Below are 25,486 nucleotides of genomic sequence, written 5' to 3' on the forward strand. Positions count from 1 at the left end.
AACGTCGCCGTCGTCTTTAAAAGAGTCCGCTGGTCTGTCGCGAGATGCACCGAGTGTTTACCCGATCATGCGCCACTCGTGTGGGCCCGTAGGAGTCCTAATCATTAAGCAGGTAGGAAGAGGGGTGTCTACGGAAGCGTAACACAAGCATCGTCCAAAGATTATTAATACTAACGTCAGAAATAAAAATACTCCCCACGCGTTCGCTCGTGGTCTTCCAACGGGTTAAAAAAAATCCTCTATTACCACGCGTGGATCAGTCACCCACTTCCCTACCCTATTCCGGAAACACTTAAATTGTGGGACCCAACTTGGGATGCACGCGTCGTGGTTTGGGTTTACGAAACTAGTGACGATAGGCATCGTCCGTCAACTTGCAGCGACGAACAATAAAGGGCGAAACAAGAGGCCGGGAGGAGGAGAGCAATCCCAGGCCTCTTCGTTGCTCCCAAATCTTTCCTTTTTGCCCCTTTCTCACCCGAACAGCGCGTTGGAGAGGGGATCTAATGATTCGATAAGAGTTCTCCTTCGCCAAATTATGATTCTTGATTCGTCCGTCGCGTAGCAATCGGTCACATCTGTTTTTAGCGTTCCGAGTTCATTAATGGATCGCTGTTGGCTTTTGGTGATCTTCTTATTTGGGTGTATCTTTGGAGCTACTGATGCCAGCGAGGGCGACGCCGATCCGCTCTATAGGTATGTTTGTTTCTATATGGAAAACGGTCCGACGAGCATATAATTTGCCTGTCGCATTTGTGAGGTTACCGTCTGATTTGTTCCACCTTTTGGGAAATTGGAAACGAAAGGTTCTTTTTTTGGATCAAATAGTTGGATGTTATGGCTTTTGTCATTGTTTTAAAAGACATTTAGCTTCGGTTCTGCTGGGTTCTCTTGGTATCTGTTAATAGTTAGCTTCTTTCACCCTAGAATATGACCATAATAGAGGTAAAGTGGTTAACGTTGCTTGATGAGTCTCCAATCAACTGTAGGTCAGTCTTTGGTTGGATCTTGGATCTCCTGGAAAGATGAATGACTTCAGAAACAAATTCAACCTAAATTTAGGAGATGTCAGGTTCTGTGAAGTATTGCTATTCCTGCTAAGTTTTGGCAGTATCAAAGATAATTTCAAGAGGATCATCTCTCTGAAAGTGGTCCTACAGGCGAATAACTTCATTACTCCCTTTACAACATTCTAGCTTCTTTTTCTGGGTTTCTTATGGTGTAGAAAAATTTGGCCAAGCAACATTTGGTTCATTGGTGGCAGCATAGGGTTCAAAGTTAATGCCTTCTTGTCTTTTATGACAAGAAATTGTTATCATGCATGATATAGCTCTGTGTTGGTTGGCTTCATGTTACTCCAAGATTTTGTAGAAGATTAACAAGAGATATACTTAATTTGCTGAACATGACTTCATACCTTTCTTAATGCACATTTCAGCGAGGTTACTCTGCTGTTGTCATTATTATTTGCAGATACAATACTTGGATTCCATAATCAGGTGACCTAAGTTAGCATTGACAATTATACTGTGCATGCAGACATTCCTCGCTCATTTGTCAGTATAAAAAAGGATATACAAGGAATAAAAAGTTACATACTGCTTTATGTGCCTTATAGTATTAGCTCGAAAAGAAGATTGCTTAACAAACTACAATTAAAGAAATCTGCAGATTGAGAGGCTAAAATCGGAGTAGGTAAAATGGATAAGATTACTGGCAGATTGAGCGGATCATAAGATTCTATAATGATTAAAGAAGAATAAATTCACAACAGACAACTTTTTGGTAACAATTGATTTAAGCAAATGTATGATATGTCAACTATGGTGCATCTTTGGAAAATTGGTTGACCTTTGAAAGCCATAGCTAAACAACATAAACCAAGCAGGAATAGCAACATTGGTAAGGCACCAATAAGGTTGAAAGCATATCCTGAAACTGTGTTCCAGCTAATTCTATGGAAAGCCATTCTGAAATTGTGTTCCAGCTAATTCTACGGCGAGCCACCGCCATGCGTAATTGTTGTTGGGTGTATGAATCACAGTGAAAATGACCCTTTAAAAGTCTCTTGTGCATGTTGTTACTCGTCATCATTTAACAGTTGCTTGGTCGCCAAGAAAGTGAGTAGCTTGTTCCTGGAGGGACAGAAACTTATTTTTTGTCACGAAACCACCTTGCGGTTGCTGATGGAACCTTTTAATTAGGTTATTTTTATTGTAGCTGTTATTGATTATTGTGCCAGCTTACGCATTTCATGCTGACATGATCCCAGCAATAATACCCTTCACCCATTGTAAAATTAAGGTTGTCAACAATGCACCAACTGAGATCAGCAGGAAGCTCCATATTAACTTTAAGTTAACGAGGCAACCAATCGATGCTGAATTAAACAGGTCCAAGCCAGGCAGGTCCCCTGTCATCGTAGCCATTTTTTCCCTTGTACTAGTTTGCTGGTTGCATGCTTTATGCTTTGCAGCTTTCATCAATTCGTAAATGAATCGCATAGATATACCAGTAGCAAGGAAATCCTTCAAGGCACATCAATGTCTATAAATTTTATCAAGTCTTTGATCGTTTTATGTCTTCCACATGGTTTCATATATAAAAATATAAAAGCAGCCAAGGTAAATGTAAAAAGAACTTGGACTAGAACGTGTATCTCTGAGATTTTAGTTCTTGGGAAACCTTTTCTAATATCAACTTCTGATTAAGCAAATAAGAATAGTGTGCTAATAAATTAAAATTCTTTTTTTATAACCGTTTGATGTTTTTTTTTGTAGAGTATGTATTGAACAATGTGAAAAAATGGGGTCTGTTGGAGACATCTCAATCCAGCACTGCCAGTTTTTATCTGATGGTGTGCTTGCTGACAGTCCATGGTATATGCAAGAGCCACTATATGTTCAATGGAAACAGTGGAATTGTAGGAGCGACTGCCAATACTTTTGTATGATGCAACGGGAAAAAGAAAGGGAAGCACTTGGTCTCAGACCTGTTAAGTATTATGGTAAATGGCCCTTTAAGCGTTCATCTGTTCTTCAGGTACGTCATTCTGTTAACACTAAATAGAGTACCATATCATTTACTTTGTGGTAATGATTCCTTTGTGTGTGACCCTTTGATAATGCTGTTTTTTTGTCAGGAACCTGTTTCTGCTGTCCTCTCTGCATTAACACTTGTGGTGCAATTTAACGGATGGTTATCTTTTTTCCTCTTATCATATTATAAGTTGCCGCTTAGGCCCCATAGTGGGAGGACATATTATGAATACACTTGCTTGTGGCATATATACGGGCTGTTATCAATGAACGCCTGGTTCTGGGGTGCTATATATCATACTCGGTACGTGTGATTTTTTTTCTTTCTTTGGCCTTTGTCTTGAATCAAACAGAAAAGATCCCCTTTTCATCATTTTGTTGTTGACTGCTCTTAGTTGATATCTTCTACAGATGTTTTGATTTGACGGAGAAGTTGGATCATTCGTCATCTGTGGCTTTAATTGGGTTCGCCCTTATTCTTGCTGTACTACGAACTTTTAATGTGAAGACTGAAGCTTCAAGGGTCATGATTGGAGCTCCTTTGTTGGCCTTTCTGACAACACATATCCTGTATCTCAACTTCTATAAACTGGACCATGGTGAGTGCTCTTCTCTCACTAGATCTTCCTTAATAGTCAGAACACTACACCTGTAGATGCATGGAGAGGAAGAGTCTGTATGTCTTATTAATGGTGGCTATATTTTTAGAGACAGTGGAGTACTTGGATGTAATACGGTCAGTATAAAAGTGTTTCCTGAAACACTTGGTTTGTGTTAGATCTTCTGTTTCAAATTGGGAGGCAAACTCTTTCTTCTCTTCCCTTCTCTTATTTGGTAGCTATAGATGACTTCTTGAGAGCTCTTCCTAAGCCGAGATCACACTTTTTTAAAAGGGGCATGAGCTTTAAAGAGTAGCATAATCATAAACTGAGATCTCAGATGCAGCAGAGACTTCTAGCTTTGGATAGACGTCTGGTAGATGGCTTATTGATAATAAATTTATTGAGTGGGAATAAGATGTCTATAAACAGTAGTGTGAAATTGGTACTTCTATTCTGCAGAGCTTAACATGAAAGTTTGTGTCGCCATGGGCATCGGTCAAGTGCTCCTCTGGTCTGTCTGGGCTGGGGTGACTCGGCATCCTTCGCGCTTCAAGATATGGGCGGTCGTCATTGGTGGTGCCATGGCCATATTTCTGGAGTTATACGACTTTCCACCTTACAAAGGTTATGTCGATTCCCATGCATTGTGGCATGCCACCAACATACCTCTTGCATATCTCTGGTGGAGCTTCGTCTATGAAGATGTCGAGTTTCGAACATCAGCCATCATGAAGAAAGCTAGGTAAAGGAGCAGTATAAACAAAAAAAACCCAGTTCTCTTTCTTGACTTATTGAGCTGTAAATCTACTTTAATTTTTTCTCTTTATCTATTTGTTAATAGTTGAAGAATGTCACCCTCCACCCTCTCCTCGTTTTTCAGTTTGCATTCTTACTCTTTTTCTGAGTTGATATCTGAGGAATTCCTTACAGAAACTCATGTGACATTGCACTGCATTTGCTGAAAAGCATTCTTCCTCTTCTCGAGTCGATATTTGAGGAATTCCTTTTTCAAACTCGTGGCATTGTACTTGTATTTGCCTTTTTCCGAAGGCAACATAGTCGGTTTTGTGCCACCAGTTTTGTGGTGTTTGTGATGCACCTTTTGGAGCTTTGCCAGCAGCAGCAGCAGCATCCGACCATGTCGAAGCAGCCATGCACTGCTGAACTACTTGGTTTTGCTGCATCGTTAATGCATCAACGGAGTGGGTCATTTCAATTCTCGTGCTTTGAGGTCATTTTTGCACTATATTTCTAGCTAAGTAGCAGCCAAAACATGAGTTTGTATACAGGTCCAATCCATCGTCCACGTATTATATGTCCAACATATGGTATATTCCGTATATGTTGTTCTCAACGGGAATTAGATGGAGAGGGCAATATATATATATATATATATATATATATATATATATATATATATATATATATATATATCGAACCGAATCTAATCATTTGGTTTTTGGATTCATCACACGAGATGAAGATGCGGACATTGCGATTCTTCAATGTGAAGCCCCGACGGCTACGCAGAGGCTTATCCACGCTTGGAGAAAAAGATTCACTGCTTTGATGCTTGAGATTGATTCAAAGATTATCTAAGACTGCATTGAGTGAGGACAATTATACTCCATCATATAAGTTTAGATTTTGTGGCATAATAACTTGAAACAAACATTCTTGCAAGCTAAACACGAAAGTGAAAATGTCAATCATACACACGAGACTACACGCTATCTGAAGCGGTAAAGCTACAGACCCAACTATTGGTTCCAAATAAAGAAGAGAGAGAAGAAATATCTCACACATAAAAAATAAAAGTGGCAGCATACTGTTGTATCGGCTTAACTTACACATGGTACTTAGGAAGAACGCCTCCTTTTGCGCCAAACAAAGCCATGTCAAGCAGTGGTTTCTGATGAGATCGAAGCAAGAGCACCATATGGCAATTAATCTAGAGGGGCAATCGCGATGGAGGTAGCAGAGACACAAGCAGATGGTTCGCCATGAATCGTCGTGAGAATAGTCAGGGCATCAATCCGAGATCCTTGAAATAGTCATGATCCAGAGCCTGTCGAGCTGTGATTCTTTTGCTCGGGTCCAAGTGGAGCATTTTCTGAGAGCCAAAATGGTAATTAGATTGATTAGAGATTGGCCATATTAGCTGTGAAACAAATGCGAATCTCTCCTACAGAAACAAAGTATCTATGCTGATGATTACAGTTGTGACATGATTTAGCAGCTAAAGAATTCTGGTCTCAGAATCTCGAAACTAGATATAACAGCAAACTAACTCCAGAATCAGAGAAAGCGATTGAACTAGGTAAATCTGATTGCATATGCTTAATGCCACCATTTATTAGAATCAACATAGTGTCACGGACGATCATCGCTCAGCTGCAACACATTTGTTGACGGACCGTTCTGTCACGAACGGTCGTCGCGCACCCGCAACAACTCCGTTCAACGAACCGTTCGTCGCTCACACCCGCATGTACAGCTGCTTGACAGCATGTTTTCTCATGGTTTTGGGTCATTTTGCTGTAAATATGTAAGTTCGAACAAGCTGTAGCGTTGCAAAGCGATCGCTCACCAAACCGAGCAAAACAGCCCCAAAACAGTCCAAAACGGCTCCGTTTTCGCGTGCCGCGGGAGGTGAGCGGAGTGCTGCCTCCGCTCACCAAAATGTCAGCCATCTCAGCACCCAGGAACCCCCCGGGTGGCACATGGCTGGATGGGGCTTCGGTTATATACCAGGCGTTGAACACTCTTTCGCAAGTTCGCACGTGACCTTTACGGGAACTTGGTTTTGCGCCCGGGACCAGGTGAGCGGCTATTTGTGGGCTTGCAACTGTTCGTTCATCCTTGAAAGCCTTGTTTTTTCTCCCTCTCCCTCTTTTCTCTTGTGCACACAAGGTGTTCGACGATTTGCTTGTAAAGCTTCCCTTTTCGCGAGACTTCGGGACTTGTCCGCTGCTCGTTCTTTCGATCTAACTTTCTTTCTCTTTTACAGGTCCTTCGGGACCTGCGAGAGGTTACAAAGTGGCTGATCCTTGCGGAGCAAGATCGCAAGGGCGAAGCGCGACTTAGGCAACGCAAGCTAAGTTCGCGTCTTTGCCACACGGGTGACTCGCGACTTAGGCAACGCAAGCTAGGTTCGAGTCTTTGGCCGCAAGGGTGCCTCACGCCTTAGGCAATTCCAGCTAAGGTCGTGACATTGTGGTATCAGAGAGGGCAAGCTCTTCGATCGAACAGCGAACGAACTTCGCAACTTCGCCATGGCAAAGCATCGTGGCGAATCAAGCAAGACGGGGCAAGCCGGAACCTTGCCCCAAGCAGCCGCAGGTGGGCTGCATGTGCACACTCGCTCTCATGCTGTTGGAGCCGCTCACGAGGATCGCGGCAGCGAACAGGATGAGCGAGAAGTTGGCAACTCTCCGCGAGCGGAGGAAGCGCAATCTGGTGCGCTAACTGGGAAAAAGAGTCATAAGGAGAGACTCACGACGGCGGAAACCCGCCTAGATGTTCTGGAAGCGAGCATGGAGGAACTCTACCATGGCCAACAAAGGCTTGTTGGGGTAGAGAGCTCGCAAGAGGAAGCGGAGTCCAGGATCGACAAGGTCGAGGCCCTAGTCGACCGACTGTCTGATGACACCAAGGACTCCGTGCTGCACTTACAGGATGTTGTGGCGGAACTCACGGCAAAGGTGGCTATGCTCACAAGAACGCTAAATGCGGGAGGAGGCAACACCCGCGTTGCACCGCCACAAAACTTGAGGGCACCTGAGCCCCATGGATACGGAGGGGCTAGAGATGCCAAGGAGCTCGAGAACTTTCTGTTCGACATGGAGCAATACTTCCGAGCTACGAGGCCCGATTCTGAAGATACCAAAGTTTCTATAGCAACAATGTATCTGAACGGAGATGCGAAACTTTGGTGGCGAACTCGTTGGGAGGAGATCCAACAAGGTCGGTGTCGAGTCGACACATGGGAAGACTTGAAGCGGGAGTTGAGAACTCAGTTCCTACCGGAGAACACAGAGTTCGTCGCAAGAAGGAAGTTGAGACAACTCCGCCAAAGTACCACCATCCGAGACTACGTGAAGCAATTTTCTGCACTAATGCTGGACATACAGGACATGTCCGAGAAGGACAAGTTGTTCAGCTTCCTTGATGGTTTGAAACCATGGGCTCAACAAGAGCTGAATCGAAGGAATGTTACCGATGTGGTCGGGGCAATTGCAGCTGCAGAAAGGCTCACCGACTTTGTTTCCTCTGAAGACCCGGCGAGAAGGAAACAATCTTCAAGCAATCGCCCTCCAAAACATTCTCGAGGGAAGGAGCTCGGGAGCGAACAAAAGAAGAAGAGCTCCCACAAAGGGCCGAACCCTAAAGGCAAGGCCTCAAAACCTGGAGGATGTTCCTTGTGCGGAGGACCGCACATGGTAAGGGAGTGCCCACAGAAACAGGCACTCAATGCTTTGACGGCTTCCATCCACCCTCCCCGATCGGACAAGGGCAAAGCTGTTGCTCTTAGTTCGAGCAGTTCAGAATCCAGCAGCGATGACGAAGAGTCGCAAGGACCCCGAATGGGAGCAATGCGTTTGTTGAACGCTATGCAGGGTCAAGTGGGGGAGAACAACAAGACAAAGCAACAAAAAGCAGGAAGTGATGAGTTGATGTACGTAGACATCAAGCTGAATGGCCAAATGACCCGTGCAATGGTGGACACGGGCGCTACCCACAACTTCATAGCCGATCGTGAAGCACAGCGACTTGGGTTGATCTTGGAGAAGAGCCCAAGCCGAATGAAGGCGGTGAACTCGGAGGCCAGACGAATCTCCGGGTTGGCGAAGGGAGTTCCCATCAAAATCGGGACTTGGAGCGGAAATACCAACATGATGGCCGTGCCACTGGACGACTTCCAAGTGATTCTTGGAATGGAGTTCATGCACGCGGTGAAATTGGTGCCGATGCCGTTCTTGAACTCCCTATGTATGATGGGAGGCGAAGACCCCTGCGTGGTTCCCGTCTCTCGGAGAGGAACCAAGGAGCCCCAACACATATCGGCAGTGCAACTGAAGAAAGGGGTGCGAAAAGGCGAATTGACATTCGTGGCTGCTATAAAGCTAGAGCCACTCAACGAGAAGGCCATTCAAGAACCTGCTGTGGTGGCCAACGTCCTGAAAGAGTTCAAGGATGTTATGCCACCTGAGTTACCAAAGAATCTTCCACCACGCAGAGGCGTGGATCACAGTATCGAGCTGGAGCCAGGAGTGAAGCCTCCAGCGAGACCACCCTACCGCATGCCCCCGCCAGAGTTGCCAGATCTCAGAAAGCAGTTAGGTGAACTGCTAAGCGGTGGTCTCATCCGCAGCTCAAAAGCACCTTTCGGAGCTCCAGTTCTCTTCCAGAAGAAACAAGATGGGAGCCTCCGATTATGCGTCGACTACCGAGCCCTCAACAAAGTAACAGTGAAGAACAAGTATCCCATCCCGCTCATTGCGGACTTGTTCGATCAATTGGGCAAGGCGAAGTATTTCTCAAAACTCAACCTTCGGTTGGGATATTGGCAGGTGCGCATTGCTGAAGGCGACGAAGCAAAGACTACTTGTGTGACCAGATATGGAGCGTTTGAGTTCTTGGTGATGCCTTTTGGCTTAACCAATGCTCCGGCCACATTCTGTACTCTCATGAACCAGCTATTCAAGGAGTATTTGGATAAGTTCGTGGTCGTCTACTTGGACGATATCGTCGTCTACAGCCAAACGCTCGAGGAGCATGTCAAGCACCTTCGGACGATTTTCAAGGTTCTCAGGGAGAACACGTTGTTCGTAAAAAGGGAGAAATGCTACTTTGCTCAAACTGAGATCCTATTCTTGGGGCATCGAATCAGTGATGGCTCCATTCGGATGGACAAGTCGAAGGTGCAAGCAGTTGCGAAATGGCGAACTCCAAAGAAGGTGCCAGAGTTGAGATCCTTCCTTGGTTTCGTCAACTACTATCGACGCTTCATTGCCGGGTATTCGAAGCGGGCAACCCCACTGACGGAGTTGCTGAAGAAGGAGCAGCCTTGGAAGTGGTCGGACAAATGTGAGATAGCATTCCAAGACCTGAAAGCTGCTGTCCTAGAAGAACCAGTGCTCAAATTGCCAAACTATGGAGAGCCCTTTGAAGTTCACACAGATGCTTCGGACTTCGCTATTGGAGGAGTACTCATGCAGGAAGGTCATCCGGTGGCCTACGAGAGCCGCAAACTCAACGAGACCGAGAGGCGGTATCCAGTGCATGAGAAGGAGATGACAGCAGTGATTCACTGTCTACGAGTTTGGCGACACTACCTTCTCGGGTCGCGATTTGTGCTGAGGACAGACAACATCGCCCTGAGTTATTTCCAAACTCAGAAGCTCTCCCCAAAGCAAGCACGGTGGCAGGACTTCCTGGCTGAATTTGATATGGCAATGGAATACAAGCCCGGGAAGGCGAATGTCATGGCCGATGTGCTGAGTCGGAAAGTGGAATGCGTGAATGCTGCACAACTGGAGGGCAGAGGCCAAGCAAGTCAGTTACACTCCAACTTCCTTTCCCGAATCAGAGATGGACTGTATAGTGATCCCCAGGCAGTTATCCTGATGCAGCTCATCAAAGAAGGCAAGGCACGACGATTTTGGGTCCAGGAGGGACTTGTTTACACAAAAGGGAATAGGGTTTATGTTCCCCGAGTGGACAATTTAAGGCGTGAACTCTTAAAAGAGTGTCACGATTCCCTTTGGGCTGGACACCCCGGCATTCACAGAACGTTGGCTCTCGTGGAGAGGGCCTTCTACTAGCCAAAGATGGGGATTGATGTGGAGGAGTATGTTCGAACATGCCTTACTTGCCAACAAGACAAGGCGGAGCAACGGAAGCCGGTGGGACTTTTGGAGCCGTTGCCCGTACCAGAAAGGCCATGGGAGAGCATTTCCTTAGACTTCATATCAAGCTTGCCACCTGTAGGGGGACTTGGATCGATACTCGTGGTGGTCGATCGGTTTTCAAAATATGCAACTTTCATTGCTGCTCCCCTACATTGTTCAGCTGAAGAGGCGGCCAGACTGATGATGAAGGGTGTAGTGAAGTATTGGGGAGTCCCACACAATATCATTAGTGATCGTGATGCTCGGTTCCTGGGACGATTCTGGACCAAGCTATTCAAATTGTTGGGGTCAAAGTTATACTTCTCTACAAGCCTCCACCCCCAGACGGATGGTCAGACTGAAAGAATAAATTCGCACTTGGAGCAATATCTTCGGCACTACGTGAGTGTCAATCAACGAGATTGGGTGAAGCTGTTGGACATTGCCCAATTCTCCTACAACTTGCAGCGGAGCTCTGCATCCAACAAGAGCCCCTTCGAAATTATCACAGGACAACAACCGTCAACTCCGCACACTATGGCAATTGGGTATACTGGGAGTAGTCCATCAGCCTATCATTTCGCAAAGGAGTGGCATCGAAATGCCGATATTGCGCGAGCTTACTTGGAGAAGGCGACAAAACGGATGAAGAAGTGGGCAGACTTGGGAAGGCGACCACAAGAGTTCAAAGTTGGCGATTTGGTGTTGGTAAAGCTCCAACCAGCATCACTCCAATTCTTCAGGAACAGAGTTCACAAAGGATTGGTGCGTAAGTATGAAGGGCCCTTCCCAATTATCAGCAGAGTAGGCAATGTTTCTTACAAGTTGCAGCTGTCGGCGTGGTTCAAAATTCACAACGTTCTTCACGCCAGCAACCTGAAGGCCTACCATTCGGATCCGCAAGACGCTTCTCGAAGTGTTCCAACTCGACTTCCTCCCATCACAGCCTCCTACGAGAAGCGAGTGGAAACCATTCTGGCGGATCGTAAGATAAAGCTACCCAACGGAGCGGAACAGACAGAGTACTTGGTGAAGTGGCGAAAGCTTCCCCGAACTGAAGCCAGTTGGGAGCCTGAAGACGCCCTGCGACATGAAGAAGAAGTCATCAACAACTACCAACAAGCGTCGACGAGGGCGTCGACAGTTTAAGTGGGGGAGAATGTCACGAACGGTCGTCGCGCACCCGCAACAACTCCGTTCAACGAACCGTTCGTCGCTCACACCCGCATGTACAGCTGCTTGACAGCATGTTTTCTCATGGTTTTGGGTCATTTTGCTGTAAATATGTAAGTTCGAACAAGCTGCAGCGTTGCAAAGCGATCGCTCACCAAACCGAGCAAAACAGCCCAAAACGGCTTCGTTTTCGCGTGCCGCGGGAGGTAAGCGGAGTGCTGCCTCCGCTCACCAAAATGTCAGCCATCTCAGCACCCAGGAACCCCCCCGGGTGGCACATGGCTGGATGGGGCTTCGGTTATATACCGGGCGTTGAACACTCTTTCGCAAGTTCGCACGTGACCTTTACGGGAACTTGGTTTTGCGCCCGGGACCAGGTGAGCGGCTGTTTGTGGGCTTGCAGCTGTTCGTTCATCCTTGAAAGCCTTGTTTTTTCTCCCTCTCCCTCTTTTCTCTTGTGCACACAAGGTGTTCGAAGTTTTGCTTGTAAAGCTTCCCTTTTCGCGAGACTTCGGGACTTGTCCGCTGCTCGTTCTTTCGATCTAACTTTCTTTCTCTTTTACAGGTCCTTCGGGACCTGCGAGAGGTTACAAAGTGGCTGATCCTTGCGGAGCAAGATCGCAAGGGCGAAGCGCGACTTAGGCAACGCAAGCTAAGTTCGCGTCTTTGCCACACGGGTGACTCGCGACTTAGGCAACGCAAGCTAGGTTCGAGTCTTTGGCCGCAAGGGTGCCTCACGCCTTAGGCAATTCCAGCTAAGGTCGTGACAGTTCGTCGCTTTTGTTTGCTTGTACATATATTTGGCAACGTGTTTTGTATTATTTTTATGTTTTTGCTTGAAAACTGTGAGCAGAAATAGTTCGCAGGGCTAGAGACCGACCGCTCACCATAATGGACAAAACTACCCCAGAATGGTTTGGTTTTCGTGTGTCATGGTCTATTTTCAACATACTACAATGAGGTGCGAAACATCAACCGTCTCAGCACCCTAGAACCACCCAGGTGGCACAAGGTTAGATGGGGTTTTAGGATTAGTCTTGAGCGTTGATTGGATTCACAAGTTCGCACATAAAGCTTATGGGGGCTTGCCAATGCGCCCGACACCCAATGAGCAGTTGTTTGTAGACTTGCGACTGTTTGTTTGCCTTCCAAATTCCTTGTTTTCTCCTTCCTCTCTTTTCTCTATTACACACCAAGTGTTTGCTGAATTGCTCGTAAAGCTGCCCTCTTTGTGAGACATCGGGACTTGTCCATCGCTCGTTTTCTAAACTAATCAATTTGCTCTTTTAGAAGTCCTTCAGGACTTGAGCGAGGTTGCAACTAGGCCGACCCTTTGCGGATGGATAACGCAAAGATTCCTCATAACTTAGGCAATTCCAACTAAGTCTGACATTTTGGTATTAGAGCAAGCAAACAATTCGAGCAAATTGCGAAAGTTCGCGATCTCGCCATGGCGAAGCACCATGAGGAATCAAGCAAGATGAGACAAGTCAGAAGATTGCCCCAAGCAGTCGCAGGTGGGCTACAAGTGCAAACTCGCTCTCAAACTGTTGGAGTCGCTCAAGAGGAGCATGACAACAAAAATGGCGAGCGAGAAGTTGACTATTCTCCATGTGCGGAGGAAGCACAACCCAAAGTGCCAACCGAAAAGAAAAGCCACAATGAGAGGCTTATAACTGCAAAAACCCGCCTTGATGTTCTTGAAGCGAATCTAGAGAAACTCTACCAAGGCCAATGAAGGCTTCTTGGAGTAGAGAACTCACAAGGGAGGTAGAATCTCTCGTGTCCAACATTACGTTACTCACGAGGGGTTTTAATGAGAGAGAGAACATCACCCTCGTTGCTCCGTCATAACCAACGCTCCGACTACATTCTACACTCTCATGAATCAACTGTTCAAGGAGTCTCCGAACAAGTTTGTGATCATCTACTTGGATGATATCGTTGTTTACATCCAAATGCTCGAGGAGCATGTCAAACAACTTCAAACAATTTTCAAGATTCACAGAGAGAACACTTTGTTCGTGAAAAAAGAGAAATGCTACTTTGCCCAAACAAAGATTTTACTCTTAGGCCACCGAGTCGACGAAGGATCCATTCGGATGGTCAGATCGAAGGTGCAGGCTGTAGCGAAGTGGCAAACACCAAAGAAGGTACTGAAGCTAAGATCCTTGATTTCGTCAACTATTATCGACGCTTCATAGTTGGGTACTCAAAATGCACAGCTCCACTAACGGAGTTGTTGAAGGAGCAGCCTTGGTGATGGTCAAACAAATGTGAAGTAATATTCCAAGACGTAAAGGTTGTTGTGTTAGAAGAACCAATACTCAAATTTTCAGACTATTGGGAGCCTTTTAAAAGTCCACACATATGCTTCGAACTTCACTATTGGAGTACTTATGCAGGAGGGTCACCTAGTGGCCTACGAGAGCTGCAAGCTCAACAAGAACAAGTGACGGTATCTGGTGCACAAGAAGGAGATGACAGCGATGGTCCACTGTCTACGAGTATAATGACACTACATTCTCGAAACGTGATTTGTGCTAAGAACAAACAATATCGCATTAAGTTACTTTTAAACTCAAAAAGATTTTCCCAAAACAAGCACGATGACAAGACTTCCTGACTGAATTTGATATGGCAATGGAGTACAAGCCTGAAAGAGCAAATGTCATGGTCGATGCATTGAATAGGAAAGTGGAGATGGTGAATGTTGTGCAATTAGAAGGCAGAAGCCAAGAAAGTCAATTACAATCCAACTTCCTTTCAGGATCAGGGATGGATTGTACAATGATCCCCAAGTAGTAACCATGATGCAACTGATTAAAGAAGGCAAGGCACAATAATTTTGAGTCCAAGAGAGACTCATCTACACTAAAGAGAATAGAATTTATGTTCCCCGAGCGAACAATTTGAGGCGTGAACTCTTAAAAGAGTGTCATGGTTCCCTTCGGGAAAGACATCCGAGTATTCACCGAACATTAACTCTCGTGGAAAGGGCCTTTGATTGGCCGAAGATGGGGACTAATATAGAAGAATATATTCGGGCGTTCCTTACTTGCCAACAAGATAAGATAAAGCAAAGGAAGCCAATGGGACTTTTGGAGTCATTGTCCATACTAGAAAAGTCGTGGGAGAGCATTTTTTTGGACTTTATATCAAGCTTACCAGTGGTAAGGGGCCTTGGATCGATACTCATGGTGGTCAATCGATTTTCAAAGTATACAACATTCATTACTACACCTTTACATTGCTCAACAGAGGAGGTGGCCAAGTTGATAAAAAAAAATGTAGTGAAGTATTTATTAGGGGGTTTTGCACAATGTCATCAGCGAACGAGACGCATAATTCTTGAAATAATTTTGGACCGAGCTATTCAAATTGCTGGGATCCAAGCTATACTTCTCCACAAGCCTCCACCCTCAAACGAATGGTCAAACTGAAAAAAAAAAATTCGCTCTTTGAGCAATATCTTTAGCATTATGTGAGTGTCAACCAACGATGACTAGGTGAAGTTATTAGACATAACCCAATTCTCCTATAACTTTCAATAGAGCTCTACATCTAAGAACCCCTTCGAGATCATTATTGGGCAACAACCGTCAACTCCTCACACCTTAGTGATCAATTATATCGTAAGTAACTCATCAGCATATCACTTTGTAAAGGAATGACACCAAAATGTAGATATTGTCTGGGCTTTATTGGAGAAGACGACCAAAAAGATGAAGTAGGCAAATCTAGGGAGGCAACCATAGAAATTCAAAGTCAACAACTTGATGCTGGTGAAACTCCAACTAGCATCACTCCAATTCTTTAGGCATAAAGTGCACAAGGGATTGGTGCATAAGTATGAAGGATCCTTCCCAATTATTAGCAAGGTAGGCAATATCTCTTAAGTTGCAACCACCGACATAACTCAAAATTCACAATGTCTTTCACGCAAGCAACTTGAAAGCCAACCACTCAGATACACAAGATGCTTTCTGAAATGTTTCAACTCAACTAAAACCCCTACCAAAGCCTCCAACAAAAAACAAGTAGAAACCATTTTAGTGGATCGCAAGACAAAGCTACTGAATGGGGCAGAGTAGATCGAATACTTGGTGAAGTGCCAAAAGCTTCCTCGAATAAAAGCCAATTAGGAGCCTGAAGATGCCCTACAACATGAAGTAGTCATCAAAGCCTACCAACAAGCATTGACAACTGTATTAATAGTTTAAAACTTTAAATAGTGGAGAATATCATGGACGATCGTCACTCACTCGCAACACCTTTTGTCAAAGGATCGTTTGTCACTTTTGTTTGCTTATATATATGTTTGGTAGTGTATTTGGCCTTGTTTTTCTCTGTTTTTGCTTGAAAACTGTGAGCATAAACAATTTGTAGGCCTGTAGAGTGACCACTCATCAAAATGGACAAAACTACCCCAAAATGGCCTAGTTTTTGCATGTCATGGCCTATTTTCTACAAGTCGTAGTACGATGTGAAACATTAGCCATCTTAGCATCTTAGAACCACTCGGGTGGCACGGGACTAGATGGGGGTTTGAGACCGTGTTGGGTATTGATTGAATTTCAAGTTCGCACGTAAGCTTACGAGGACTTGCCAACACGCCCGACACCCGAGGAGCAATTGTTTGTGGACTTGCGACTATTTGTTTGCCTTCTAAAGTTCTTGTTTTCTTCTTCCTCTCTTTTCTCTCTTACACACTAAGTGTTTGCTGAATTGTTTGTATAGTTACCCTCTTTGTGAGACATCGGAACTTGTCTGCTATCTGTTTTCTAAACTAATCAATTTGCTCTTTTACAAGTCTTTCGGAACCTGAGCGAGATTGTGTAATATCTCATTAGTCCCATATCGGAAGTGGGCAATATGTATGATTAGCTTATAAGGGCCTGATGAGTGTACTACGAAAACTCCCTCTTAAGAATTTTGGTCCGCGGTTGAAGGACCAAAATTGAGTTATTGGCCAGTTAACTCATCAGACTCGGGTCGTGACATTTGGTATCAGAGCTGACCTAGCATTTGGGCAGGGTGAGAGGGCTCGAGTAGGAAAGGGCTACCCGTGGATAGAGTCAGAGAACTCATCACGACGTGGAGCCACCACTGAGTTGATCCTCACATGCACTATGCTAGGGTTCGATCTGGGATATGTCGGGCCTTGACGAGGACGTCAAGCTAATTGAGTTGGGGATATTGTAACATCACATTAGTCCCACATCGGAAGTGGGCAATATACATGATTAGCTTATAAGGGTCTGATGAGTGTACTACGAAAACTCCCGCTTAAGCATTTTGGTCTGCGGTTGAAAGACCAAAATGGAGTTATTGGCCAGTTAACTCATCAGACTCGGGTCGTGACAGGTTGCGACTAGACTGACTCTTTACGGACGAATAACATAATGGTACCTCACGACTTAAACAATTCCAGCTAAGTCTATGCTAGTATAGTGCAAAATGTTGCATATGACCAGTAGCACTTTACTAAATGTTACAATGTCTGATTGTTCAAATTAGCATTATCAAAAATTTGAAATACCAAAGCAAGAGATCTTTGAAATATGCGTATATCAAAACTGGAAGAACTTACCGATAGAAGATCAATTCCTGCAGCTTCAAGATTTGGGACTACTGTTGTTAGATCCTGCACAACAGAAATCCAGTAAGCTATATTAGCATTGACATATGCCACAAAGGCAAATCCAAAAATATTAGCTCTCATACGCTTAGGATTGCAATACTAGATTAGCATCAAGGAGTTGATCCCATGTCTAGGCAAGGTATGAAGAGGGAAAGGGGTGGGAGAGAGTCCTTTATCAGATAATGCAAGTATCTTAATGACACAGGAGTCCTTTGTCATACTTGAATAACTTCCTTCTCTCATTTATCCTAACAACTGGGTTCTCAAATATGATATAGGCATTCATAAATTCCCTAACAAATGACTTTATTCATTCAGCCTTACCAAGAAAAAGATTTTGACACGTGAAAGCAGATATAATGTTCTTTATTCATACCTTGGGAAGCCACTTGGGGAAAGCAGATTTGAAGTCAGGTAAGGAAGTAACTCCAGGCCAAATTTCTTCATTTGGAGTACCCAAGATTCTATGAGAATAAATACTTTTACATAAATTAGATACAAAGTATCATTATCAAATACAAGAAAAGCATGTTTCGGCATACATTAAAAAACAAAAACCTGAATATCTTAAATAATTCATCAATCTCAGAGTCTCCAGGAAACAAGGGTCGCTGATTCGCCATTTCAGCAAAAATACAGCCCACTGACCACACATCAACAGGTGTTGAGTAATTTCTGGACCCGAGGAGGATTTCTGGTGCTCTATACCAAAGTGTTACCACCTGAAGGATTTAGAGAAAAGTACAGATGAGATTTATGAGATTTTGGAAGTCTTTAGTTCAAGGGTTAAATTTCTTGCAAGTATTGTTCACAGGCATATAGCCTGAGACACACGAGCATGATCTGGACTCTGGAGACCTTATCAGAGGCATTGGGCAACTTGCACTAGTCCATATTTAACATTTGTTGGTTGTAACCTAAGACTTAAATCCTCTTAATTTAACTAAGGATATTTCTTTAATATAGTTCAATTGCAGCAAAAGATCCATGGTCGACCCTAAATAGTTGAAAGTTTCCAGCTTATTGTTCTTGTTGTTGACATGTTGTTGTTTGGTTTTAACCTACGGTCTGAACCTGCCTGATCTTAAACAGAACAGCTTTTATGATAAAAGCTGGTTGAGCTTTTATAATAATGGTCGACACCGACGTATTAAACACTTTTTATTGGTATATCATGGTTATTTTCTGCCATGCCAGTATGAGCATGGCACATTGTCATGTTGAGGAAATGAGGTTGTTGGCAGTACCATAAACCATATTTAGTCTACAAATTATCTGATATGGTATAACCATCTACAGAAAAAGTTAATGGAGAACCTAACTCCATAAGACAGCAGTCAAATCAGGCATTACCACATAAAACAGAATTAGCAAATGGCTTTGAAGCAATGGTAACAGTCACTATGCTGAAAGATAAATTTGATCTAAAACAGCATTTTATTATTTTTTCGAGAAAGATATAAGATAACTTCAGGAGGTCAAGCCTTCTGACAACAAAAATGTTACTTCTTTCTGACCTGTTGACTAGGATTTGACTCACAGAAACAGCCTCTCCATTTGCAGGGAGAAGGCTGTATACTCCTCTAACCTGCACTAGGAGGAGCCTTGTACCCTGGGTTCACCTTTTTATATAAGAGAGCTTCAGACATTTGTGATCAACATCAATAACTTATCTACACTAAGCATGAGTATAAATTTAAGGCTGACTATGGAATTATAATAATGCAAGACCTCATGTGTGAAAGTTCGGACAGGAATGCCAAAAGCTCTAGCGAGCCCAAAGTCTGCAAGCTTCAACGCATTTGTACGCCGATCAATTAATAGATTTTGAGGCTTCAGATCTCGATGAAGGACCCTATGTGAATGACAATAGGCAATGCCACGAAGTATCTGATACAGATATGTCTGCAGGTGCAAAAAGAGAGTAAGACATAAGCTTCCAAGATATGGATATCATAAACCCAGAACACATTTCTATACCCATCTCTATCATTATGAGCATGTATACACTGTAACAGAAAAGAAAAAAAAAAACCACCACTTGCATCACAAACAGGGCCTTTTTGCAATTTCACTTAGAAGCATTGACGGTTTTTATAAGAATACCATAATTTTGAAGAATATGAGCCTCAAACAAATAAATCACCTAGGTACCGGAATCATTGTAAATCATGGATCTTTAAACAAAACTAAAGAAGTTGTTTTCTGCATAAAAGATATATATTTACAAGTCATACATGGTGTTGAGTAAGTATTGCATTATTTCTTTAGAAGAAAATTTCTGAAAAACTGATGAATTGACCAGATCATCAGATTCTGCAATAAAACAAGACAAATCCCCTGACGCTTTTTCTGCAAAACTACCTTCAGCTAACTTTCATGAAGAAGTTTTCTCTACACTTAATGTACATGGTGAGAGCTATATGAAAGCATAGTACTCTTACAATGAATAATGTAGGATATATTAAGATAGGCTCTACAGGAAAAAGGTGCTCACTTTAATTAAACGAGGATCTTTAGCAAGTTCTGGGCAAGAATCCATATGCTTCTTCAAGTCCAAGTCTAGATACTCAAAAACTAAATAAATTCGTTTCTCACTGTGGACTACATCCTGCAACCTGTTGTGCCAGTAGAATGATATTAAAATCACCAAAATCTTGAGTTTTTGAATTTCATGGCAGGAACAATTATGAACACAGGTTTTTTCTTGTCATGTTGGCAAGAAAGAAAAAGCAACATAAGATCAAGAAGAAAATAATCTGAAAAATCACATCTATCAAAAATGCATAGGTAGATCTTCAACATTTGATATAATCCAGAGTTATATGTCACGTAAGGTAGCTTACAACATCATATAAAGTTAGAGACGTTTTTCACATCCAAGAAAACTACAGGACAGTGTTGTGGCAAAGTCATATTAGGTTGAGACTTGTAAGGTAGAAAATGTTACTAGAGTAGGAATTTTAAGACTTTATAGCTGCTGCTCCAAATGGTTAGTTTGTATAACTGAGTTCAGAGGTAGATGCCAACACAGAACTTTCAGACAAATGCAACACTCACATACACATGATTAAAAATAGACAATGCATCTCCTTGTTCGACAAAAAAGCTATGCTGATCTATGACCAGATATCATATATTGTAGCAGTCAGAACTGTCAATTTAGGAAGCCCAAACATCAATATCAGCTTCTATCTTTGAGTTTATGGATTGGTAATTGGTACATGGTTTGTGGGATTGATCAATCCCAACAATATACAGCTATCTGAATTTAGACACTAGGACTACATGAAATTGGCCAATCTCAACACTCCAGGCAGTGTCAACCATCAATCCAGGCAGTGTCAGCTATCTGAATTCTGCTTTGTATGGATCCTAAATCTTCTAGCCACTCCTAAAACTGGTCCTAATCTTGCATATATCATGTTAGGGTGCGGATATGAGAGCTTTATCTTCAAGATCAGCCGGGAGAAATCGAAGATATCAAATTAGATGTGTGCATCTAAGAAAAGTAAAATTAGATGTCAGCTTAACAACTCTTCCTTCCCAAAGTAATTTTATTTGAATAAGTTCAACCAGAGACCTCCGAAAATATTCTTTTATTTTGACTTTTAATCATCCATACAGATGACAGAGAACTCACAGTACTCCGAAACCTCCAACTAAAACATACTAGCTTACATTCTCAATAAGGACCAAAGAACCACAGTCAACTCCTAATAGTAGACGTACTTATACAAGAATCATAAAAGAATTTCCTTCAAAATAAATCCAGATTTCAGAACAGAAGACCACAGCTATCCCCCCTTTACTATGTGAATTCTTCTTTAAAATGAACGAGATCAGGAAATGTTGTTTGCATATTCATTAAAGTAGGTGCAGAAACAAAATTGCAACATTATAAGCATTTCAATAGTGTAAATGTGTATAGTAGTCAGTGAATTCCCCCAAGTTCATGTATTACTCTGGCAACATCTCCATAGACTAATGCATACTGATAATATTCCAGCACTTCTGAGGAGCTAAGCAAGGGATGATGATAACGAGGAAACCTTGAGAACTAGGGTGGATTCATGAAACGTCAAGTTCTAGACGAATTAATTCTTTTCAAGGTACATTAAGTTTCAAATGGAAGCATTGACACAAAAAAAGTAAAGTTAACCGAGATTATGACATAGCTGAAGAAGGGAGAGTCGGAATGGAGTTACCTAACAATGTTACTGTGCTGCATTTCCTTCAGGAGAGATATCTCTCGGATGGCGGTGCTCGGGACCCCCTCATCCTCTTGCTCCAGCCGGATCTTCTTCAGAGCTATTGTCTCGTTGGTGAGACGATCCCGAGCCTTGTACACCACCCCGTAAGTCCCCTCCCCAATTTTCTCCACCTTCTCATACTGCAACCAAAAACCCTCCTTTTACAACTTGAGAGAATGATAAAAACTACAAAAGCGTTCATTTGCGAGGAGCACAGCAGCACTCACCTGGTCCATTAGATCCTCGAAGACCACGGCACGCGCCCGCAGAGGCCAATCACGACCTAGAAATCAAGAAACAAAAGCAAAAGAAAGGATTCTCAACAAGCAAAACAACACTCCGTTGCAAATCGATTTTGATTGGTACAAGGGACCGCATTTGGAGCAAAGCCCTAGCGGTATCCGCACTCCAAAAGCAGGAATAATAAGAATCAGATAGAAGGGGTTACCGAAAGGGGATGGATGATGGGAGAGGTGCGATTGGATTCAGGAGCCGTATGCAAGAGGAAGGGGGGCGGAGTAGAGAGATTGAAAGAGAGAGAAGAGAGAAGAGGCGGGAGAGGCGGGCGGGAGCTGCCTCGCTTTCTTCTCTATTCTTGCTTTGGCAGCGTAGGCGTGGCCGCTGTCGGCTTTTGGCCAGAGAATTTGGGGGTCGGAGAGGGGGGCGGAGATCCGGTCTTCGGAGTCAAGGCAGGAAACAGCTACTCCTTCTGCTTCCAATTTACCCTGGGTTTTACGATAATTGTGGGAATCAATTATCTCAAACTGTACCTTTGCTCGTGATTGGTGACAGCAGAGAAGATCTTGTGGGGACATGTCCGGTTCCAATCAATAGGCAAGAGACGTCCGTGGGTAAGATCTCAACAAATCAGAAGAGGACCGCTTAGCTCACTCGGGCGCGGGAAACGTGCTTATGTGGCCTCTAAAGGGCAATGAATCTGTTTGACCGCATCTTTGACTTAAGGTCACGTGTAATACACGTGTTTAACAAAATAATACTAATAGATACGCGAGCAATTTCGACCTCTCGTGCTGTGTCTTATTCTTCAAATAAGTTACTGTTTTTTCTTCTAAATTATGTGGTTCACGATAATCAACTTTGAATATACGACATATGTTGCATATTTTTTCCCCAATAAAAATTAAGATGAACATATATTGTTACTCGTAATTTAATGTGAATCATTCGAACATTCATTTCTCAATAAATTTTCCTTTATACATATATATATATATATATTCATCGCATTAATCAGCAAATAAATTTTCCAACGGTTGATTGGGAACACACATCGATGATTTTGGGGCCCGAGAGATCTGGGAGCAACGGGGCTCGAGTGTGAGGCACGTGACGCGTGACATTTTGTCGTGTTACAAAGCATTTCTGGTTTTTCTAGATACTTATATCCCACGTGGCATCGAGACACGTAAATGGACAGCGCTTCCTCTAGAGTAGGTCAGGAAAACCAATCCAAACTGGAGTTTTCGCACCACGGGCTCCTTGGAAGGTTTCCACAGGTCGAGTTCAATGTATCTCATTTCCGCGGGACCCATGAAAACCCAGAAGCCGCGTCAGTGGATTGTTCCGTACCCAAAAGATTCCGCCGAAGAACCTTCCGAGGAACCCTCTCGTGCCAACCTTCCTTGAATAAGTGAGACCTCTCAGACCATATCTGCGGAAGCAGCCGACATGGACATTCCAGAATCTTTGTTGAGATAAGGATATTGTCTAAATGAGGGCTCATTCTACAGTACGAATCCCGCGCTTGATGGTGGGTCGTTTTAAAGCGTGATCGTGGGGCCGCTTTCCTCGCCAATGAAGCGCTGCCATCTCACCTACTTTTCCTCAAACGTTATCTCAATAGACACTACCAGTAGTTTCTGCATCCCTTATTGCCAAAGAATCTAGAAGTAGGATTTGCTTCTTTTCAGCAAGAAGCCATAATAATATTTCACTTCTAATGAATCCCCCAAGACAGCTCTGACCATATATTGCTTCTTGACAACTCTACTCAACTCTGGCCCTGTTTCCCTCCCTCTTTTATTTGAAAGACTTCTTTGGTATATGTTGATTCTATTTTGTTTATGTAGTTGTTTTCCTAACGTACATGAGGCAGTGAATTGGCCACCAATTCCGGCAAAGCAGCAATTTTTGCCTATGCTGTACAGGATGCTTCCCTCCGGTCTCAGATGGAATAGCTCCACAGAGACACGTTGCCGTCGCTCTCGTCGTCGTCATCGTTCGTCGGCAGCGGCGGTGGCGGATCGATCAACAACCCCTCCGCCATGTCCAGGTACCCTTGCATTCCGAAGTTGAGACCGTCTTCCACGAGGAATGGATCACAGGCTGCCGCCGACGTCCCCGCGGTCTCGCACGACGTTGTATTCTGGTCCTGCATTGGCTCGGGATCGTCCGGGTCAGGGTGCGGCAGGAAGGCCTCGGCCGCGCGGGCCGCCGCCCTGCGGATGTCGGCGGGACTGGACGACTCCGGCACGGGGAGCCGCAACGGGGAGTCGGCGAAGTTGAGGCAGGCGGAGCGGCCGCGCAGGGCCATGGCGGCCACGTCGTGAGCGCGGGCGGCCATCTCGGCAGTGGGGAAGGTGCCCAGCCAGATCCTCGACTTCTTGTTGGGCTCCCGGACCTCGCACACCCACTTGTCCCCGTTGCGCCGCCGGACGCCCTTGTACACGGGGTGCCGCGTCTCCCGGAACTTGGTGCGCCCGGCTCGCCGCTTGGGCGGCGCCGACGACACCGTCGCGTACGACATATCCTCGTCCGACGCCGCCGAACTCCGGGCCAACGGCGAATTCGTCGAGTCGCTGCTAAAGTTCTGCATGCCCAGTCGGCTGTCTTCTTCTTCTGTCTGCTGCTGCTGATGTGGGTGCTGTGGTACGTGTGGTGGCGAGCCTGGACAGGGTCAGTGATGTGTTTGACCGACGAGTGGGAAAGGCGTTGGAAGGAGGGGTGGTATAAATGGCTTGGGGGTGGGGGGGTGGGGGGGTGGCGGGAAGGGGTCGCTGTCGAACACGGCACACGGAACGCCAGGTTGGGCGAGAGAGAGTACAAATGGGATGGGGAGGACCCAGCTGGAGTCAGACCGGGTCTTCTCCTTTGAGTTTGTTCTGGACTCTCCTCCCTCTACTCTTTTTTTCCAATATGACTAAATTGGCTGCGTCCTCAGTCTCCGTTTGCTCTGTGAAAACCAAAGGCACAGAAAACCTAATTTTGGGTCATCCGAACATTCTTTTCTGACCGTTCTGCATGAAAAGATTGAACCAAAATTGACCTTCACCTGTTCAAATTGGGGGGTAAATTATGGTGGTAGGATTACCGGTGGATTTCTTAGAATCAGATGCGGGTCGGTGCTCATCCGCAGTACAAAACCAGAAACCGGTCCCCGGTTCAGCCTTATCTAAAGCCGAAGGATTAGCGGTACGTTCCCCATCACAGGCCCTCAATGCATAAAGGAAACTGGCACGTTCCGTCATCCTTTTTATTCGAGTGCATCATCAGGTGGCCAATCGTAGCCGCTCTCGCAGGAGAGAGGCGCCGGCCCACGAGAGTGCACGAATCTCTTCGACACGCTTATGATCCAGCCGTGTGACGACGAAAAAATGAGGTGGCAACTAGATATTTTACCTGCGCAAACAAGCCGGGATCTGTCACGTGGTGTGAGAGCCACGCGGCCCAGACTCAGCGCATAGAACAGGAGCGGGTACGTACTTCAAGATTCACGTTACGAGCTGAGCCACGCATATCGAGCCGGTCATTAAGCTTGTTTGGAACGACGGTGCCTGCTCCATAAGCCCACCTTTCGTGGCTTGTCGAAACTCCAAACGCAATCCCATCACACGTGCGCACACGCACATGCGAGTTTTAAGAA

General features: G+C 44.5%; 3 protein-coding genes across 3 annotated transcripts; 1 reads left to right on the forward strand and 2 right to left on the reverse strand.

The window, feature by feature from the left end:
* The first annotated feature begins 406 nt into the window (after positions 1 to 406).
* Positions 407 to 4,501, forward strand: LOC135626541 (uncharacterized). The gene is made up of 5 exons (XM_065131932.1): positions 407 to 696; positions 2,781 to 3,042; positions 3,143 to 3,342; positions 3,450 to 3,637; positions 4,100 to 4,501. Exons 1-5 carry the CDS (start codon positions 605 to 607, stop codon positions 4,384 to 4,386), a joined length of 1,029 nt encoding a protein of 342 aa, XP_064988004.1. The 5' UTR covers positions 407 to 604; the 3' UTR covers positions 4,387 to 4,501.
* Positions 4,502 to 5,275: 774 nt separating this feature from the next.
* Positions 5,276 to 22,301, reverse strand: LOC135627745 (cell division control protein 2 homolog). Its single transcript, XM_065133974.1, has 9 exons — positions 22,052 to 22,301; positions 21,831 to 21,886; positions 21,559 to 21,743; positions 19,848 to 19,968; positions 19,082 to 19,255; positions 17,909 to 18,072; positions 17,727 to 17,814; positions 17,300 to 17,353; positions 5,276 to 5,753 (listed from the first exon to the last, which is right to left on the reverse strand). The coding sequence occupies exons 2-9, from the start codon at positions 21,837 to 21,839 to the stop codon at positions 5,664 to 5,666; spliced, it is 885 nt and encodes a 294-aa protein (XP_064990046.1). The 5' UTR covers positions 21,840 to 21,886; positions 22,052 to 22,301; the 3' UTR covers positions 5,276 to 5,663.
* A 601-nt stretch (positions 22,302 to 22,902) lies between these two features.
* Positions 22,903 to 24,553, reverse strand: LOC135627746 (dehydration-responsive element-binding protein 1G-like). Its single transcript, XM_065133975.1, has one exon. It carries the CDS (start codon positions 24,437 to 24,439, stop codon positions 23,789 to 23,791), a length of 651 nt encoding a protein of 216 aa, XP_064990047.1. The 5' UTR covers positions 24,440 to 24,553; the 3' UTR covers positions 22,903 to 23,788.
* Positions 24,554 to 25,486: the final 933 nt, after the last annotated feature.

Source organism: Musa acuminata, chromosome BXJ2-11, assembly GCF_036884655.1.
Source record: "Musa acuminata AAA Group cultivar baxijiao chromosome BXJ2-11, Cavendish_Baxijiao_AAA, whole genome shotgun sequence".
NCBI lineage: Eukaryota > Viridiplantae > Streptophyta > Magnoliopsida > Zingiberales > Musaceae > Musa > Musa acuminata.